Source organism: Lissotriton vulgaris, chromosome 11, assembly GCF_964263255.1.
Source record: "Lissotriton vulgaris chromosome 11, aLisVul1.2, whole genome shotgun sequence".
In the NCBI taxonomy this organism is placed as follows: domain Eukaryota; kingdom Metazoa; phylum Chordata; class Amphibia; order Caudata; family Salamandridae; genus Lissotriton; species Lissotriton vulgaris.
The window spans coordinates 864,082,493-864,097,378 of record NC_141699.1 but is presented as its reverse complement, the minus strand read 5'-3'; the positions used below and the strand labels follow the sequence as shown (position 1 = coordinate 864,097,378).

General features: G+C 44.4%; 1 protein-coding gene across 2 annotated transcripts in view; it reads left to right on the top strand.

The window, feature by feature from the left end:
• Positions 1-14,886, top strand: part of FARP2 (FERM, ARH/RhoGEF and pleckstrin domain protein 2) — a 1,631,776-nt gene that overhangs the window by 1,463,433 nt on the left and 153,457 nt on the right. Inside the window, exon 24 of one of the 2 annotated variants that reach the window (XM_086944011.1) lies at positions 9,795-9,958. The exons of the other annotated variant lie outside the window; for it this stretch is intronic. Within the exon in view, the coding sequence (XP_086800137.1) occupies positions 9,795-9,958 (164 nt within the window). The remainder of the gene's footprint in view (positions 1-9,794; positions 9,959-14,886) is intronic. 2 annotated transcript variants of the gene reach the window in all.

Genomic DNA, 14,886 nt, shown 5'->3' with positions numbered 1-14,886 from the left:
TCGGAGGGTGAAGTTGAAGTCGGAGGGTGGAGTTGGATGGTGGAGGGTGGAGTTTGAGTTGTAGGGTGGAGGGTGGAGTTGGAGGGTGGAGGGTGGAGTTGGAGGGTGGAGTTGGAGTTGGAGGGTGGAGTTGGAGTTATGCCAAGTCAGGGATGTCCAACGCGAGCACAGGAGGGCCAAAACCAGTCAAAGGTGCAGGATGGACACTAAGTATGGAAATGGAGTCAGTTTAGGTTTATTGTGTAAGTGCATCATTTGTAGGCTGCAAAGCACTGCTAGATGTCGCCAACAATCAAATACACAAAGTGGAAAAGGAAAAGATAAAGTATCAGAAACTAATAACGGGGCTAAAAAAAAATAACAAAGAAAATAATAGGGCTGACTCCCACCTCAAAAAATTTAAAAAATGAGAAGAAAGGCAAGGATTATGTATGAGAGTTTAGGTTGGTAGAATAAAGGTTGGAAGAGAGGCAGAAGTGAACAAACAGTGTAAGGGCAGCGAGGGTAAGTAGATACAAATAAACGTTAAACAAGTCTTCGCGGCTCGATGCTGTTTGGGAGGTGGGAGGGGAAGTAGGAGAGGGGGAAGTGATATAGATGAAAGCGCTAGCGGCCGCATGCTGGCAAATGGTGACCTGCAGAGCGCGTGAATGGGAAGAGCGGCCGTGGGAGGTGAGAGGGGAAGTAGGAGAGTGGTGGTGTGCGATGTGCACACGGGGGGCGGGGGAGCGGCAGCCTTCAAAGTGTGATTGGGGGGGAGCGGCAGCCTTTGAAGTCTGATGCGAGGCACAGACAAATGGTGGTTTGTAACGTGGCTGGCCACGTGCACGCGCCTGTCTCACATGAACTGTGTCTAATCCACCGTTTTGGTTGCCTGTTCTTTTGCGCTTACTATAACCTCGCCAGCAATGCGCAAGAGCATTGGCAGGCGAGACCTAAAAAGCATATTGTCTTTAACCAAGGAGGTGGCTAAACATCCGAGGCTGACGACTTTGGAGCTGGGGAACAGTGTTCGATCCTCGACAGTAATTATCCTGGGCAGTAATTATTATCTCCTTCCCTGGTCTATTTATTAAAAATAAATAAACAGCATCTCAGAGAAATGCAAGCAGCCACCATTGCTGAAGTTGCTTCTCAGAGAAATATAAGTGCTGAGTGTGTTAGGAAGCAGCCGCTATTGCTGAAGCTGGCATTCTGTGAGTTTGGTGTACAATAATAAAGTAAATAATTCTCGAGTTGGCTTTTTAAAAAATGTATTTTATATAGCGTTGACTTTACCCGAAGGTTTGTCAGGCTTCCGAGTTTGAACACTAGTAAAACGTCCAGTCCTCATGGGAGGTAACAACAGAAAACAGGGTGGTACTCAGGAGGGACTAACAAGCCAAATAAGGAATGGGAAGCCAGCATTTATGAAGGACAATGCCACCACAAGACAATTAAAAATATGGGTGAGGAGTGGGCGTGGTTTCAAGTACATACTCTAATACTGCATGCCTCGCAGCAGTGCATGCCCTGCCCAGGCTCGACCTAAAAAGTATACTACTGCATTTCATTGGACGAAGCATAGAGAAGACCTTCTGTCATTGATAAGCCTGACTGTGATGGCCCGGTGAAAATATTAAACATTCACAATCCCACCAAAATTAAAAATCCCGGTGACTAGAATTCACCAATGGCTGCTGATGACCAGAATGCACGGTCCGCTTCTATGCACAACAGCACCGCCTCGCCACAACATTGACTTGCAGGGACCAGCAACTGGAAATCAAAGCACAAATCATTTCACTTACTAACATCATAAAATAAAATGATGGATAGAGTGTTGACGTTTTTCAAACACTCAACCCTAGTCACAGATCTGTGTTTAATCCATCGTTGCTTTGCTCGCCACGTCACCCCAGTGTGGACCCAGCCATATGCAAATCAGTCTTGACCCTGCTCCCCATGGAAACAGTCCAGCCTGAATTGCCAGGCCAGGTCCTCCCTGCACGGTAAACAAACATCCTAGGGTCGGTTTTGGGGTATCACCCCTCATCAGCCAGACTAGCTTGAATCCTGTGGTGCAGCAAACAGGGGACCCTCATCTGGGCATACCCTTAGCCACTTAGGGCGCACACAGGAACATCACAAAATAAACGGATGGACTGAATGTTCATGAGACCCGAAGTATACAGATGACCTTCTGATGTCACTGATAAGCCTGGTGGCACTGTGAAAATATTAAATATTCACAATCCCACCCAATCTAAAAATTCAGGCGATTAAAATTCCCCAATGGCTGCTAATGACCAGAATGCATGGCCAACTTCTATGCACAACAGCACCACCACACGTCATCATTTACTTCAAGGTCCAGCAACCGGAAATGAAAGCGAAAATCCTTTCACTCACCACACATGCAGAAGAACTACATCTTCAGCCATATGAAACTATTGGTGAAAAAAAACATAGCTACGGTTAAAGGCCAGGAACTTGCTTAAATACAATTAATCCAGTGTGACGAAGAAGTGAATTTACCATACTCTGTATGCAAACACAGGCAACTTCATGACATTGCAGCCATGTTCCCCATCAGCAGTCATATTCACATAATAAGTGCCGGATTAAACCCTGTGGAGACCCATAGGCAGTCGAAATGTCACCCCCTCCTCGCAAATTAGCTCCTAATACGTTTTTTATTTTGCCAGTCATTTAAAGTTTTTAATGTAAAGTTATTGTTTCTTTGAGTTGATTCATTTTTTCGATCTTTTGGAAACAATTTAAGAAAGCTTGATTGTAATTTCATTTCAAGATCAAATCAATATTATTTTGATCTGTTAGCGTGGGGCATCTTAAAGGAGTGGGGCCCATTGGCTGGTGCCCACTTCGCCTATTTGTTGGAAGGAGAAGAAGAATACTTTATTGCGTGATTTAAAAAAAAAACATTGCAAGTACAAAACATTTTAAAAGTTTCAAAATTGCATTTAGAATGTCATATTCATAAAAAGCTATTATGTGTAGATAATAACAGATAAAACTTCCATTTAAAAAGTCGTTTCCATAAAAAACCAGTAGGGATAGCAACAACAAGTAAAACTTGACAGCGTTATTCCGATGGGGGGTCGCAAACTCTGGGCACCTCAATAAGTTTTTTTGCAGCGCGCTCCATAAATCTTACTAGGGCACAATTTAATTTGGTGTTCCTAGGGTCAAAACAGGCCAAAATTGCTGCTCTACAGCTTCTAATCATGTTTCTATTCCAATGATGCTTGAGTAGGGCCCGTCTCTCTGTCAATACTTCGCCTATTTGTTAACCCGTAACTGCACAGAATGCCAGGCCCCTGCATCGAAATAGACAACATCAACATGGGCCCCTTTTGGCAACATCAAACATGTTATCCTGGAATAATTGTTCTTAGACCCATCACATTGCAGTAATTGCTAAGCCTTTGACAAGCTGTGGCACAAGCGTGGCAAAAATAATCACGTTGAAGATGTTGCATGCACATTAAGCCCACCTGAGGCTTCAAATAGCACTCACCCCACCCATTGCCAAATTAATCTTTTTACCCAGAAACCCAAGAAGGAGAGGGGATCTGTCCAGAGGAGACTTGTTTGCAGTACAAATTGATGCCAGCATCTCAAACTAGTATTGCTACAATTCTCACCGGCTATCTTTTTTGTCTCAGCACCTCCATCAATACTAAGGCATGGCATCAGGACAGAGGGATGCCTCTTCCATGCAATCATGGATGCTAGAGTATCAAAGAATGTTATTCGGTTGGTGCTATCTGCCTCCCTGTCTCCATGCCCATCACATTTGGCTGTACCGCCTAATACTTAACAATATTTTCCACCGTCACAATTCATGCAGAAGATAAAAGAGGAAGAGGAGTTCTCCTGACATGCCAATGCAAAGGATGTCAAAATAGGATGAATACTGAACTCTGAAAAATACTTTTTAGTGACCCAATTGTTTGATTCCTGTCAGTTTTTTAAAGGAATGAAAAGCAAAAACAGAGCCATGTAAAGTTGAGACAAGATGACACCATTCAAGTCGCTTTAGTTCCTTTTCAGTGCTTTCCAATCACCCCCCACCCCCCGTGAAAGATTAACGTGAATTTAGGTTGGAAAAACTGAGAAAGTGTTTGGACCCCCACAGTGGGTGTCTCCCATTGTCATGGCCAGCAAGCCCAAAAGACCACATGACATTTGAATGTGGCAACATGCATTTCTCAAACAAGGCCGTCAGACACGAGAAGCACATGTTAACTGCAATCAATAACATCTTAGCAAATCTAAATATGATTACTCTTTTTCAAACCGACGTAGGAGCAGGCTCTTGTCAGCTTGAAATAGATTCAATATCAAGGTCCAGCCCGGTGTTCTCAGCAGTGCAGATACGAGATACTATATTTTAGTGTTATCCACAGCAGACGTTTCTCAAACATCAGGAAGATACTCTTTCTCCTTGAAGGCTTGCTCGACATCAGTGACAATATTGTAGCTTGTTGCGCTGTATGCAGTCTTTACCCCGCAGGACAGCAACACTGGTAAATAAAAAGCAGGCCCCTTTTTGGTACTTTTTCCCGTGATACTTTAAAATGCAAGTATTTTATTTTCAATTGCTTAATTATTATATCATTTAAAAAAGGGGGCAGATTTAAAGGATAAGGGATGGATAACAGTTAATGGAGGATAGAGGTAAAGGAAGGTAAGGGAAAGTTTTAAGGGTTCAGGAGCAAGCAATGGCAAATAGATATAAGGGATTGTTATGGTTCAGGGGCAGGTAGAGTTAAGGGGGCATGGAGTGTTTAGGGTTCAGGGTAGGGTAGAAATAAGGGACGAAAGATTTGGTTTCGGGTACAGGGGTGGGTAGTGGTAATGGGAGGAAAGGGCTTTTTAGGTCTGAAGGGAAGGTAGAAGTAAGGGGAGGTAAAGGGTTCTGGGGGATTGAGTTTGAAGGAAGGTAAGAGGTTTATATGGTTCAGGGCAGTTGAGTGGTAAAGCAAAATAACGTGTTTTTAGGGTTCAGGAAGGATAGAGTTAAGGAATTTTTAAAAAAGATGGGTTTGGGTATAACCCCCCCCCCCCCCCCCCAAACAGAAGAAAAAGTAAAAAATATTTTGAAAATTGGGTATTGGTGGAGTACCCCTCCAAATATACATATTGCCTACTGGTGGTCACCAGTAGGTATTTATAGTTATGACCTAATTTCGTAGGAAAAGCATTTTTGGACTTGCGTATTTCTTTGGCGCCGTTTGACGAATCTTCACTAAATCTTCCAAAAAAAAAGTGCGCCACGGATTCTAGTTGTGCATGAAAAGTATCAGGGTGTTCCGTCAAACTTCAGCCGAGTCCCAAAAAAAAGTTACAAAGAAATGGAGGCAGAGTAGGAATACCTTGACCCCCTATCCCTGGTCCCACGGCCCTGCAGGGACCCCTGCCAGGGCCAAAAAGCATTATTTACCATTTTTGTCGCAAAATCATGATGAAGTCGCAAATCCGTAGCAAAAATAAAAACAAAACAAGTGCGGTGCCCTGCGCTTGTTTACAGTATAGCCCCTAGGTGGGCCAGATCCCAGAATAATGTGGGAGAATTTTAAAAAAGGAGGGGTAAAGACAGGCCCTCTTCCTAATGCTCCTTTGATAGATGTGAGAAAGGGGCTGGGTGCCCCTCTCCCAGGCTATATACGGTCCCTGGGACAACCAGCTCCCTGGGGCTGGCCCATGAAAATGAAAGGAGGGTGACCGCACAGCCCCCCTTCCTGAAGCCATGAATGGTCCTGGGACTGCTTCTCCCAGGGCCGACTCCTGCTATCTCCTGAAGTGGCCACCCTCGGGAGATAACTGCTTGCTTTTGCTTGGTGGGAGGTGTGACAGCTCCTGCCAAGCGAGAGCAAACAGTAACTCAGCTCCCAGCAAGTGGGAGCTGTCAAACTGATCCCAGGCTGCCAGTGCATTTCTTGCTGATTTTAGTGATGCGTTATTGATGTCGAGGAATATGAGGTCATCTCTACCAAAGTAGGAAGTGTTTGCTTCATATAGTTAAGCAGAAGGACCCTTGTTTGGTGGAGATTTACCGCTATGTACTCTTGTCCTCCTCTCTTTAGAAAGAATGATGTTATTACAAGTTTCTAAGTAATGATGTATGAGGAACAATCACATGGTCCCTGGTGACATTTCCTTGTGCTCCATTACACAGCTGTAGTGTAGAATGCATACTGGACAATTACCCAAGGAGGTCGCACTTAATAATTAACCAGTAGAAAGTACTCCACTTAGATAGATATTTTGTGCAAAACTGTGGACTCTTTTTGGATAAAGGAGCAGGTGCAGTTCTGTTGTGGCCCAGTCACTGACCTAGCTACTGACACGCCCACACAGACACTTAGACACTCACTCACATACCTAGGCACTCACACACCCACTGACAGACCCTCTCAGACATGGATACAGCCACTCACAGACTCACTCACAAACCTAATCAGACACTCTCACACATACTTATAGACCCACTCAGACACTCATGCACCCACTCAAAGATGCACTCAGACACTCTCACACCCACTACCAAACCCACTCAGGCACTCATGCACCAACTCACGGAACCTCTCAGACACTCTCACAGCTACTCACAGACCCATTCAGACATTCTTGCACCGTCTCATAGACCTACTCCGACACATACTCCCACCCACACACACAGTGAAACACGTATGCAGCCACTTCCACACCCACTCAGACACATAGACTCCCACTCACAAACATTGAGATACTCAAGCACACACACACACTCACTCTCAAAGTTTACAGATTAAAGTTAGGAAATCATTTTTTTTAAACCTTAGAAATTCACTTAAAAAACCAAAGGTTGGGGGCGTGGCTAAGTAACATGGCCGACAAGACATGAGCTTTGGCTCTCCCGGCTGACCTGCCTAGAAATCCTGATTAATTTTGCAGCACAGATCCGTAAATAAGCCCGAATAACACCCGCTACTCAGCATCATCCAGCTAACCCCCCTGCTGGCTGGTCCTGCCTTTGTGTCTACGGAGGAAGAGTGGAGGGCCGGTTGATTGACCGGCCATGGGCTGAAGACCAGCCTGGGCTGCGACAAGGGGCCGGATGGTCTCCGTACCGTATGACATGGGAGGTCTCAATGCACCTGACCTTGAACTAGTATTATAAGGTGGCACAAACCACCTTCGCGCACTACTGGATACATGGCTCACAGGATTTGCCACACCTGTATATAGAAAGATGCTGCTGCCCCGGACACCCGCTCCCAGATTTTATACTCTTCCTCCAAGAGACGCCATGGTTGTTTTGATTAATTAAATACCACATTGCAAGACGGGTGGAACCTCTTGGAAGTCCAGGTGAGTTCCAAATGGTATTCACCTCATACATTGATAGAATGATGCGCATGATTTAAAATTGGTAGAGAGAGTGGGATAGTCGAGGCCCTAAAATCACTACAAATCACGACACTGGGTGATTTAGTCATTGAAGGAAAGGTGAAGAGCTGGGAAGCCCTAGGTGCAGAATTGGCAACTACTTTAGAGTGAGTCACTCGTTGTGTTCAATTTTAGGAGGTGACATGCTAGAACCCCCGATCGTGCCAGCTTTGTCCTCCCTGATAAAAGAACATGTATCTCTCAAACTGATTACTAGATTCTAGTCCCTCGCACAAGAAGCTCGCAGGCCATCCATGACTAAGGTAAGACGGGACTGGCATTGAGAGTTGGGAATAGTCATAGATGATGGAAGTTGGAGATACTGCTGTCCCATGAGTAAGGATATATCACAAAATGACAGACACAGGCAGGCTAATTCAGTTTAAATACATTAACAGGATATGTTGTACCCCAAGAGGTTGCACAGATACAGGCTTAGGGATTCAGCTCTATGCTTTAGATGCTCAGAACAGACAGCTAACTTTATACATGTCGCCTGGTACTGTCCTGAAGTGTTTACCTTCTGGAGGACAAATATTCAGGAACTAGAACACATAAGCGGCACCACATTAGAAGTGAATCCATTCATGGCTATTTTGGGGTACACCAAAAAGTTTAAGAAAGCACACCGCAAATTAATAGCTATAGGACACTTATTAGCTAAACGGCGAGTGGCGATGAGATGGGCCAGAGGCCCAACACCCACATTGGAGGAGTGGCATAGAGATATGTTCTGCCGTAATATCCAATCTGAGGCATATAACGAATTGCCCTCCCTGCGGACCAGACCCAGGAATATATGGGGAACTTACTGTACATACCTGGTAGGGAAAGAGACTGGTAAGCCAGAAGGGGAGGCTTCACAGGCTTGATTATATACGATTGCAATGATGTGAAACTGGTTATGTGAATGTAATGTAATGTAAATGGGGTCTTATATAGCGCAACTATCACTCCAAGGAGCATCTTGGTGCTGAAAACGGAACACCAGGGGTGGTGAAGAGACACTGGTTTGCTGCTTCTATGAGAGGAGATAGGCTTTCAGATCAGAGCTTTACATAGTGTGTCAGGTGCACTGTAAATCCAGGTTTTAAGTGCCTTCCTAAACACCAATTCGGATGCAATTTGGCGGAGATGGAGTGGGAGTTGATTCCATGCCTTAGACCCTATGACTGCCGATGATTTCCCTCCCTTTGAGATCAGTCTAAAGGTTGGAATGGTCAGCAAATTTGCATTGGATGATACTAGATTACGGGACAGGAAGTAGCGCTTGAAACCCGTTTGGAGATATTTAGGACCTTGTGAGTGAAAGGCCCTAAAAGTAATGATTAGGACCTTAAACGAAACACTTTTATGAATTGGCAGCCAGTGAAGGACATCCAGTGCAGCTGTGGCAGAGGATTTCCTGGGCCACCTCAATACCAGCCGGGCAGCTGCATGCTGGACCATCTGTAGCTTATGCATGACTGCTTTGTTGGTTCCCGCGTAAAGGCTGTTACAGACCAAAAACTTGGTTAGTATGTAAGTTATTTTGGTAACCTAATTTTTGTAAGTAACTGCCTATGCAGATGAGATTGAATATATTTGATGACATTATATATAGCTCTACTATGTGAAGCGATCACTAGTATATGTGTTCATCGTACAACTGTAATGGGAAATGGCAAAATATCTATCAAATAGCATAAGTACGGAAATTTTAAGCATGGATCTGCAATCCCAAGCGTATGTTTTCCTACATGTCCAGTCGTTAACTCTATTTGTCTGTATTCACTAAAAATAAAAACAAAATAAAAAGGTAAACCAGCATTGTCCAGTATCGGGCCTCCAAGACTGGCGCTGTGCCAGATTTTCAAAATAACTTATGTACCTAATGTTGTTTTATTCTAATTGGATATACATTTATCTTATGTGAATGCCCTAAAAATCTGAGGTTCTAGTGGCCTCGTGTACACTCCTTGACACTCGTTTCTAAACCAATAAAATTCCTTACTACTAAGGATAAGTACATACATGCATCTTACACCATTGAATTGTACGTTCAACCAAAACACCTTTAAAAACTGAAGTTAAGTACACTGTTTTCCTTTTTTAAATATTGTATGCTGTTATTGGATGACACCCAGCCCGTTTGAAGCAATCCTCATCTTTGCACAGTTTTGTCCCTGTCTGATCAAACATACATTTGTATTAAGTTAGAACAGGCGGTCATACACAAGAGACCAGAGCAGCACGAGGTGTTGCTTGTTTTCCCTTTCCTGCATGCCTGGAACTTACAATCACCTGTCACCCATGTGTGTAATGGCTGCAACACCCTGTAATGTATTCACTATGTGCTCAATTCTGGCTGCCCTCAGGATCATCGGATGAGGTGTCTCTTGAGCTGGAGTCGGAGGATGACGTGCACTCTTCCCGAAGCTCCCTGGAGAGGCAGAGCCATCACCGCGCCAACACTACCATGCATGTCTGCTGGTACCGCAACACCAGTGTATCCATGGTGGACCACTGCGTGGCTGTAGAGGTAGCCAACCAGGCCCCACCATCGACTGTCTCACCACTGTCACAGTCTCTTCCGGGTTGGGGGCCTCTCCCCTGCCTCTATTTCTCTGGTGTCGAGGTCTGTCTCTTCTTCGTTAACCTTTCTCTCATGCAAGTTCTTTCACATCCATCTCACTTCATCTACTCTGTCACTATCCGTCTTGGATGCGAGTGTTTGTAGTTAGGATATTTGAGAGTGAGCTAAAATCACAAGAAACCAGTGTCTCCATTTCCGTATTGTACTGGTTCTTGTTGAGAGCTCACAGACCATGGAGAAGGTGATTCCGAGAGTATGGAGACAGCGTCTCCATTTGGTACTTTTTGAGGCTCCCAAGGCTCCTGAGGTCATTTCACAACAAGCAGAGGCTGACCAACTGTTAGTGGGTGCTGTCCTGCCAATATGTCCCTAAGTTTGAGTATTGGGTTTGCGAAACCATTCCCCTGTCACTTTTTCAGAAAGTGCACGGACTGTGTTGAGTGCTGATGGCACATGCTGTGTTTGTATCTGTCTGGTAGGAAAGGTGGGAGCATGTGAGATCACGTAGAAACCTCGTCCATGCATAGGGGAGCATTGGAAGGGCCAGTATGAACAGACCCCTAATGGTGAACAGCGTGCCGACGTTACAGTTTGTCGAGACACTAGTGAGCTGTGCCTCGAGGAGCGTGAGAATGTGGGGCTTAGAAAGCCATGGTTCCGATGCATTGCTAGGTGTGGCTCCAGTGAGTTACTGGGCGTGTTGCTAGGTGATGTCTTTTTCCATTTCTCAACGTTCTAAGCTTGAATTTTGTCTCTGCAGAATGTAAAAGGAATTCATCGTCTCTACTCTTTTGCCTTGAACACTTACCAGGCTTCCAATGCAACTGCCACATTGTGTGTCTATATGTACGTGTTTGTTGAAGACAATACATCGATGCAATTACTAATACATCCAGAATTTAGCTTCATGTTCAGCGCACCTTTCTATTTTGTCTATGGCAGTCAATTCACCACCTGTGATTCTCCGTTTTGATGTAAAGCACATTGCTTTTAATGTCTTATTTCCCTTTCTTTTACCATTCTTCACTTTCAAGTGCATTATCCCCTACAATCCGAAATTATAGCATTACTGTTGTCTTGGTTTAACTTTCTGTGTCTCGCCCTCCTGTTTCTTATCTCAAATCCATGTTCCCAGGCTGCCCCCCCCCCTACTTGAACGTTTTGTCACCTGAAAATAATGGTTGCTTTTTTTTTGGGTTCACTTTGATATATAGCTTTGGCATTACTCAACCATACTGCTTGCTTCACACATGTCCACTTTATCCAATACTTGTAACAATACTCGCATGTCGTGTTTCTCTGCTTGCTTTACTCCTTACTTTCAATGATCACTGTCCTGCTTTCTCACCTTTTCTTCAGAGCTTCCTCCTCACTATCTTCTTTGCCAGGGTCAAAAACAGCGCCCCAATACCATCAGCCATGTGTGTTGGTACCGGAATCAGAGCCTCTCTTTGACTGATTACCTGTATATGATTCAGGTAAAAACGCTGTCATTGCTCTCAGTGCCGATCTGAGAATTTGTTGTCATCAGTCGCTCTACTCCCATTAGTCGTCAAGTCTTCCCTCTTCCTACCACTAACCCTGCTTGTCTAAATCACTTTTATGATCTTTCTAACCCACCATTCGCCTTGTCTGCCAACACCATTCCCCTACTTGTCTTTCCATTTTTATTATCGTGTGATTGTTCTTCCTGTCCTTCTTTGTTCGTTGTGTTTGTGCCCTGACCTCTGTTAGTTCAACATCTATCTACTTATGGTGCTTCCAGCACACACCCTGTTCCCCTTGGATATCTGCCTGTACCAGCTCTCTTTAACCTCCATCCTTACCCCAGTTACAACTATCTGTCCCACACCTCTGTCTGAGTCTTAAAGCTGGGCTATATCAGAGAATTACCCACTGGGCTATTCCAAGAATCTGGGATCCAAATCCGAAAGGAAACTCCAGCCACCACCTCCCTCCAGCATTAATATCTCATCCATCCATCCTCCCCACTCACAGCAAACACATTGTCATGGTCTACTTTCACCGCATGCTAGAGCCGTCTTTTTATAGACAAGATTCACTCCTGATCTGAGGGCCCCTCAGCGTTATCTCAAGCACACTGAGGGGATGACATCACAGTCAAACTTGAATCCATCCTGGCGCTGACCACCGGCCAGGACCAGAACTTTCCAATGAAAAAGTAATTTTTAAAGTACTTTTAAGACCAATTTATCCGAGTAAACCAAAACACACATTCGAAGTCTTCTTCTTCATCAGTCTATAATTGTATGTCACCTGTCCATTCCCTAACTCCGTTTCTGTAGACTAAGGCATAGATGCATCAAGCTAAAAACCGGTCGCAAACGGGCAGATTCTCAGAATCTGACTCTTTGCGACCGGTATTTTTGCATTTGGGATGCATCATCCCAAATGAAAAAAATCGCAATTTAAGAAATCGTAAATTGCGATTATTTAAATTGCGATTGCATTTAAGGAATCTCAAATTGAGATTCCTTAAATGCAATGCATTAAAGTTAAAAAATTAGCGATTTCGCTGATAGGGGGAGCAAATTACCATGAAGTTGAACTTCATGGTAATTTGCTAAAACTTTGAAAAATGCACTAAAGTGCATTTTTCAAAGTTCCATTTTACACACAAACATGCCCTTAGGGCATGTGTGTGTGCAAGATGTACCCATATGCAGATTTCAGGGGTGCAACAGGGTGTCCTTTTGACACCCTGGCACCCTTGAAATTGCAATCTCAATTTGCGATTCTCTAATTGAGAATCGCAAATTGAGAATGTCTTCCCATTCATTCCTATGGGCCTCTAGGCCCATAGGAATGAATCGGGAGGTATTCCTTAATTGCGACTCACAATTTGCGAGTCGCAATTAAGGAATATTAAGAAATCGCTATTTTTTTAGCGAGTTCTTCATGCATAGCCTTTTGCTATTCCTTATTAGAGAATCCTTATTTTTCGCTAATAAGGAATTGAAGAATGAATGCTTGATGAATATATAGGTAAGATCTTTATCCTACCTGACGTCGGCCCTACTTCCCCAGGGTCATGCCAAGAACAATAACAGCGGGTGGTCAGTTTCCTATTGCACCTCTTTCCAACGTTATGACACACCAATATCAAAATTGTAGTGAGTGATTAAGGGCCCGATGTAGGTAATCTCAGATTACCACTTCTTAAATACCGAATCATACCGATTCGGTATTTAAGAACTGGCAATGGGGATGTAGGTATTTTTACCTAATTGATTACCGATTCGGTAATTACCGAATCGGTATTTGGCATTGATTCCTATGGGCCTTGAAGCCCATAGGAATCAATGGCAAATACCGATTCGGTAATTACCGAATCAGTAAATACCGAATCCTGCCAGGGGGAACAGGGTGTCACTTTGACACCCTGTAGCACCCCTGTTTTTGGCTTATGTGCAATGTGACACACAAACATGCCCTTAGGGCATGTATGTGTGCCACATGGCACAGGTGTACATGCACAGATGTGCATGTACACAGGAATTCCTTATTTACCACCCAATTGTATTGGGTGGTAAATAACGAATTCTTAGAGGCCTCTAGCACTGTCAACAGTGCTACCTACATTAGAATTTACAGATTCTGTATTTTTACCGAGTCTGTATTTACCGAATCGGTAATTTTACCGATTCGGTAAATACAGAATCGGTAAAAATACAGAATCTGTAAATAAATGCCTCCTACATAGGACCCCTTGTTGTAATTTTTTTTGTCCACCCTAAGCGTGGAAGGGTATTCTCAGATGTGAGACCCTTGCTCATTGCACCATCAGGATTCAAGCAAACCGGGCCGAAGACGGCTGTAATGCCAGAAACCGGTCCCCGGGAGCTTGTTTCCTTCCCAGTGTAAGAATTGGCTTTTGTAGTTTGGTTTGCCCCGTTCCCATCATGCACTGGGACAGGAACAGACTAATTTGCATACAGCCAGGTTCTGAAACTGGGATGGTGCAGTGAGCTAAAAAACGGTGTTGGATCTAGCCCTGATCTCTTGACTGGGTGAGAGCTTTCTGCTTAATTCAGAGACTCTGTCCCTCACCACCCCTTGTTGTAATTTTTTTTGTCCACCCTAAGCGTGGAAGGGTATTCTCAGATGTGAGACCCTTGCTCATTGCACCATCAGGATTCAAGCAAACCGGGCCGAAGACGGCTGTAATGCCAGAAACCGGTCCCCGGGAGCTTGTTTCCTTCCCAGTGTAAGAATTGGCTTTTGTAGTTTGGTTTGCCCTGTTCCCATCATGCACTGGGACAGGAACAGACTAATTTGCATACAGCCAGGTTCTGAAACTGGGATGGTGCAGTGAGCTAAAAAACGGTGTTGGATCTAGCCCTGATCTCTTGACTGGGTGAGAGCTTTCTGCTTAATTCAGAGACTCTGTCCCTCACCACCCCTTGTTGTAATTTTTTTTGTCCACCCTAAGCGTGGAAGGGTATTCTCAGATGTGAGACCCTTGCTCATTGCACCATCAGGATTCAAGCAAACCGGGCCGAAGACGGCTGTAATGCCAGAAACCGGTCCCCGGGAGCTTGTTTCCTTCCCAGTGTAAGAATTGGCTTTTGTAGTTTGGTTTGCCCTGTTCCCATCATGCACTGGGACAGGAACAGACTAATTTGCATACAGCCAGGTTCTGAAACTGGGATGGTGCAGTGAGCTAAAAAACGGTGTTGGATCTAGCCCTGATCTCTTGACTGGGTGAGAGCTTTCTGCTTAATTCAGAGACTCTGTCCCTCACCACCCCTTGTTGGAATTTTTTTTGTCCACCCTAAGCGTGGAAGGGTATTCTCAGATGTGAGACCCTTGCTCATTGCACCATCAGGATTCAAGCAAACCGGGCCGAAGAC